Here is a 6,000-nt window from a genome sequence, read left to right as displayed (position 1 = left end):
TGGGTCATGGAAGAGGTCACCAAATGAAGCAAAGGTCACAAATTGACCTCCAAAGGTCACAAATTGACCTTTGGTCACAAATTAACAACTTTGGTCACCAATTAAGTAGCTTAATTAAGTCACTAACCATGACCAAGCAAGGTCATGACCAAGCAATTGACCTTGCTTGGGGATGGTCGTATTAGAATTGGTCTATTAGCTTCCACTTTATCTTAAGCAATTACGATTCATTTGGTGTGTTTTGAGTTTAAGAGAAACATTAAAACTATCATCATATTTATATTTACAAACTGGCGTATTGATAAATTAGGTTATTTCAATTACAATCTCCTAACCAAATTCATATACTCCGTAATTAGATTATCTTATTCGCTCAAAGGTGTTTCGTGAAAATTGGACTCTCTTTAATCGTTCGAAAAAAAGCTTCCTTTAATAGTATAGATAGATAGATATATTGATAGATATGTTTACTAATAGACATTGTTGAGTAGATCTAATACAATAAACTATGAACATTAAAAATAGATTGATAATATCTGAATTGATATCTAACTAATAACCAATAATATGTGTTCCGGGTGTAATTCCGGAGCAGGATTGTGACCACTTGAACTTGTGGAATGATGTCGTTGCTTGTCTCTTCCTTTCACTCTCTCCTGTAAAGATGAACAAACTGAGAGCTCGGCTTGGTACCGAGCGTACTCACTCCGACGCTCAAGTCAGTAAACTTAGAGGGATAAGTTGTATGTTTAACTTGGCAAAGTATATTGTAGAGAGATAAGGGAGTTTATACCAGATTATTCAGTTAGTTTCTCAATGAGAGATGATGAGTATTTATAGACTTTCACCTTTTGTCACGTAGTGGCCAAGTGGCCAAGTGGCGTAGCGGTGGAAAGACTGTTTTACCCTCGGCCGAGGGACCCATGACAGGCCGGCAGTCCTGGTTGACTCCATGCCGAGGGGACTTGGATGTGAGTACGCGGATATGCCTCTCGGCCGGCTAGTTGCCGAGCCGAGACCCAAGTGACAGGCCGACAGGCTTTGTCGGTTAGGCTGTTAATATGTTGACTTGCTGTCTTTTAGCTATGACCTTGCTCAATATGTTGACTCGGTCAGCGGGTGCAGAATATGCCCCATCAATATGAATAATCTAAAGTGTACTACCCATAACCGTTTCAAGCCGAATTAAATCGAAATTGAACTAAATTCTACATATCCGAAAGATACTCGAACCTAAATGCATATGAACCAGGTATAAGTTAAACTAATTGACTCGAGATAAAAACTTATTAAATTCTCTCATTAATTATTATAACCTGAAACTATTTTCAAATATCCGACTCAATCCGCATTCGAACCATAAAACTACGAGCCGTTTAGGGTGTAATCAATATCAAATAAACCAGAACGAAATTGAACTAAAATTAAAATTAAGGTGGTTGTGAATTTATGACTTGAATTTGTCTAAAAAACGGACTAAGTTAAGGCAAAGAAGAATAAAAAAGCCTCGAAGGACCAAAGTAAGACCGAACCGGTATTAGAATCCGTGAGGCGCGCGTATGGGTACTGAGTGGCGTCAATTTCATGCATATACTTGGCCTTTATAATTGGACGTTTTCTCAAGTGCTCTAGTCTCTTAGTGTTTGACTATTTGACTTAAGACTTTGATTTCTTTTGGTTATTACTTCTAGTAATTACGTATGGTTTGGTTTTACGTATGGTTTGGTTTTGTTTTTAAGAAATTCTAATTTTCTAACGACATACTCCGTATGTTTCAGGGTCATTTAATGGCCAAACGATCAACTTTTCCGTCTGGTATTAAAGCTCTTGCCGATTATGTTCATAGCAAGGGGCTTAAGATTGGAATTTACTCTGATGCAGGGTACATTTGTAGCAAATCACAAATTTATTATGTACTCCCACCGATTCTTAAGAATTGGCCCCATTTGATTAAAATACTCCTCACAAATCTTAAAACGTGGGGTAATTCCAAAGAATCGGATAAAGTAGTTTCTTATGCGGAATTAATGAATTGTTTTCATCTTTGATAGGTACTACACTTGTAGCGGCAAAATGCCGGGGTCATTGGGGAATGAACAGAAGGATGCAAATACATTCGCCTCTTGGGTATCTATCCCTCTTGAGTCGGAATTGTTATATGATTTGGAATTGCCCATTTATGACAATTAAATTATATAGTTCACACTACAAATTATTTGCATCCTTTTGTCAAGAGTGACTAATAATCATTCTTTGGAATTGCCCATTTATGACAAATTAAATTATATAGTTCACACTACAGATCATGAATAGGCCATTTTTGAGTCGGAATTGTTATATGATGACTAATGATCGAATTTCTATAGGGTATCGATTACCTAAAGTACGACAATTGCAACAATGGATCAAAGCCAACTGTTAGGTATCCTGTGATGACAAGAGCACTGATGAATATTCGTCGACCAATTTTCTTTTCACTATGTGAAGGGTAATACGAGATGAGTCGAAAAAATGGTATCTTAACAGTATGTGTCAATAATGTGTCACTGGTGATTCTTTTTTTTTTTTTTTTTCTATTTCTTTCGATAGGGGGGAAATGCATCCGGCTCTTTGGGGTTTTCAAGTAGGGAATAGTTGGAGAACGACCGACGACATTGCTGACAACTGGGATAGGTAATGCTTGCAAATCTAACGGTCTCGTTTGTTACAAAAAATGTGTTTTCTGTGTGAATGTTGAGCTTTTTAGTACTATAACGGTCGTGTTTGTTACATTATAGTATGGTCTCTAGAGCGGACATGAATGAGGCTTACGCTGAGCACGCTAGACCCGGTGGCTGGAATGGTATGTTTAGTTAGATTCGAATTCAGAAGTTCTTTCGAATTTTGAATATTCATGTGAATGATTCTTTGTCTCTACTTAATGTTAGCATTTGCTATTTGAATAGATCCGGACATGCTTGAAGTGGGAAATGGAGGGATGACGAAAGACGAATACATTGTTCATTTTAGTCTATGGGCAATTTCCAAGGTGAAATAATTTTCTTGAAAAAAAAAAGCAAAAATTGAAAAACAAGAAAGTAGATGCTTCCTCCGTTCCATTTGTTTCTTTACGTAAAGAAACAAATGGCAACACAGTATGAATATTAAGAAAACGTACATTGGTATATATATGTATAAAGCAAACGTACTAAATATAGATGGTATTCTTAATTTGTGTTAAATAATGGCCAAGGACCTCATACGAACTGAAATTTTGAAAAAACATATAGGCCCCTCTTCTGATTGGGTGTGATGTGAGAAATATGACAAAAGAAAACATGGAAATGTGATGTGAGAAATATGACAAAGGAAAACATGGAAATCATTGGCAATAAAGAAGTGATTCAAGTTAACCAAGGTAAGGTCACATTCATTTGAGCACAATTTCTCTCCATTTCCAAAATGGAGAGGCAAGTTTCTATTATTGGTCCGGATCGCATTTTGGCAATATCTAACGATTCTCAATTTACGCATAAAAGTAAAGGAAAAATGGGAGTGAAAGGGATAATTATTATTAAAATAAATTGTGAGAGGAAATGGAGAGAAAGGAAATAGAGTTTCTATTTCCTTGAAGATAGACTCGAAATCTATGAGAGCTTTGACTCAGACCATAAATAGTACTCCCTCCATTCAACTCCACACTACCATTATCTATTTTGTACACTATTCATAATTAAGCATTCAATTTGATTTTTCTCCCAATATATAAGTGAAAATATATTCTTGTGGGATCTTATTTTATTCGTCGTTACGAGTACATTAAAAATATCTAACTTTTATATTTTTTGGAAATACGTAGCTAACGATATTTAGCGCGTAAAAGACGCGTTGACAAACGTGAAAAAAGAAAGTAGTAGTGTGGAGTTGAATGGAGGGAGTACTTCGTAAATACTTAACAGAATTGCTTTTGAGGAGGTTTGAAAAATTCCCTTCAAATTTTAAATTCTTACGGACGAGAATTTGAATATTAAATTAAAGTTTTTGGTGATTTAATGATGTACTCCGTATTATGTACAGATCCTCTGGGAGTTCAAGCAAAAAAAGTTAAGAAGGATGGTGTCCGAGAGGTAATGAATTAATATAATAATACTTCCTCTAACACAAATTGTATACATTTATTTTTTAAACTGATATATTTGTTTTAAAATTTAAACGATATTTTTAACATAAATGTGGTTAACAGGTGTGGGCTGGGCCATTGACACATTATAGGGTGGCGGTTGTTTTGGTGAATAGAGGTACACATACCCATCATGTAACAGCCCATTGCGACGATGTCGGCATTCCCCAAGGCACGTCGTTCAAGCCAGGGATCTTTGGGAGGTACATAAATCATAACACAAAATCTCATTGAAGACAGACGATATCCGTCACAAGCTTGTGACGGATACCGTTTTCTCTCACAAAATGCCCATTAAGAGTTAAGTGGGAAGCACATGAGGGTGCCCCACCTTGTCCCTTCTCCCTTTTTGTGAGAGATCACAAGCTTGTGACGGGATTAGCCCGTCACAAGCAAGACTAGGTGAGTTGGATATAGACCTGGCAAAATCAACCCGGCCCGATTGACCCGACCCGAAAAGGTTGACCCGAGACCCGAAATCGACCCGAACTGCCGCACCCGAATGACACCCGAAGTCCGAATTGACCCGACCCGACCCGAAAATGACCCGAGCTTTCATGGACCCGTAATGACCCGACCGAAATGCCCGACCCGAAACCACTCAACCCGAAAATGACCCGACAAAATATAACTCTAATTGACCCCAAAAGACTTGAAATGCCTTTTTCTCTCTTAATTATTGACCCGAAAATGACCTGACCCAAAATAACCCGACCCGCTTGACCCGAAAAAGACCGACAAACAAACCCGAAACAGACTTAATCCGAAATGACGGCCTAGGACCCGAGCTAACCCGAAAATTTGAGAAACCTGAAATGGCCCGACCCGAAATGGCCTGACCCGAACCCGACCCGTTAACCCGATTTGCCAGGTCTAGTTGGATACAATTTTAGGAGGGAAAGGGAGGGGAGGGGGAGTGAGGGGAGGTGAAGGGAGGGGAGAGAAGGGGAGGGCAAATGGAATGTGGGTGTTTGGATAACAAAAATTATGAAGGGAAATGGAAGGGGAGGAAGGAGGGAGATGAAGAATGGATGGAGGATTGAAGGATGGTGGTGGTATAATTAGAGTTCAAATAATGTTTTCTTTCCAAATCTTGCCACCCTTGGAAAGATTATAATTTGTTCTATAGGGGGGAAAATAAGTCCTCTCATTTCTCTCCCCTTCCATTTCCTTTCTCCCATATTTTTTATTCAAACAAAGGAAATTAAATCCCTCCCTTTCCCTCCCCTCCCCTTCTCTCCAATTCCTTCAATCCAAACGGACCCTAAATAAAAAGTTTGTTGGGAATTTGACAGCAACATTGGAGCCTCATACCTCCAAGATGTTCATATTAAAACCAATTGCTTGATTCTCTCTATTTTCTTTTGTTACTTATAAGCATCAGTGTCGAATGAGGTATAATCCATTGGAATGACGAAGGAAGCCATTGAAGCTCGATTGAAGAAGCTTACAGAAGTAGACAAGTATTTGTGAAATATTATATAGAGAGAAAATCTAAATATAGTGTTTTGTGTATTGATAAAATTATGTGTAGGCACGGAAAATTTATTAATGTGCCGAATAAATAAAATAAATTAATTATTTTGAGTTAATACCAAATTTTAACTTAATTTAATTAATTCGTCCCGGTTAAATGAAATATGGGTCGATTCGGATTACAAAAGGAGTTATTCGGATCACTAAACCCAGAAAGAATCAAACTTGGGCCAAGAGAGCTAATAAACCCACAAATGGGCCTGTGACCATCAAAGTCCAATAAGGAGATTTGAAACTCTATAAATAGAGCTCTCCTCATTCATTCAAAGGGTTGAAAAATTCATAATTGTAAAGGAGCTAGAGAG

The 6,000-nt window shown here is 37.7% G+C and overlaps 2 protein-coding genes across 2 annotated transcripts in view; both read left to right on the top strand.

Moving 5' to 3' along the window:
• Window positions 1-1,776: 1,776 nt before the first annotated feature.
• LOC141598984 (alpha-galactosidase 1-like) overlaps window positions 1,777-6,000 on the top strand; it is a 36,153-nt gene continuing 31,929 nt past the window's right edge. Inside the window, exons 1-4 of the mRNA XM_074418843.1 lie at window positions 1,777-1,882; window positions 2,052-2,127; window positions 2,367-2,488; window positions 2,590-2,673. Coding sequence (XP_074274944.1) covers window positions 1,788-1,882; window positions 2,052-2,127; window positions 2,367-2,488; window positions 2,590-2,673 — 377 coding nt within the window. The 5' untranslated portion in view covers window positions 1,777-1,787. The remainder of the gene's footprint in view (window positions 1,883-2,051; window positions 2,128-2,366; window positions 2,489-2,589; window positions 2,674-6,000) is intronic.
• On the top strand, window positions 3,331-4,393 carry LOC141601492 (alpha-galactosidase 1-like). The gene is made up of 3 exons (XM_074423310.1): window positions 3,331-3,397; window positions 4,057-4,106; window positions 4,223-4,393. Exons 1-3 carry the CDS (start codon window positions 3,340-3,342, stop codon window positions 4,391-4,393), a joined length of 279 nt encoding a protein of 92 aa, XP_074279411.1. The 5' UTR covers window positions 3,331-3,339.

Source organism: Silene latifolia, chromosome 1, assembly GCF_048544455.1.
Source record: "Silene latifolia isolate original U9 population chromosome 1, ASM4854445v1, whole genome shotgun sequence".
NCBI classification, from domain to species: domain Eukaryota; kingdom Viridiplantae; phylum Streptophyta; class Magnoliopsida; order Caryophyllales; family Caryophyllaceae; genus Silene; species Silene latifolia.
Note: the sequence above shows the minus strand (reverse complement) of the source record. Positions and strands in the feature narration are given on the sequence as shown.

What these genes read in the sequence shown, in the direction of transcription:
- LOC141601492 (XM_074423310.1), top strand. Translation starts at nt 3,340, where the DNA reads ATGACAAAGGAAAACATGGAAATCATTGGCAATAAAGAAGTGATTCAA. An exon ending in AGTGATTCAAGTTAACCAAG is followed by an intron (nt 3,398 to 4,056) that starts GTAAGGTCACAT and finishes TATTATGTACAG; the next exon opens with ATCCTCTGGGAGTTCAAGCA. An exon ending in AGAAGGATGGTGTCCGAGAG is followed by an intron (nt 4,107 to 4,222) that starts GTAATGAATTAA and finishes TGTGGTTAACAG; the next exon opens with GTGTGGGCTGGGCCATTGAC.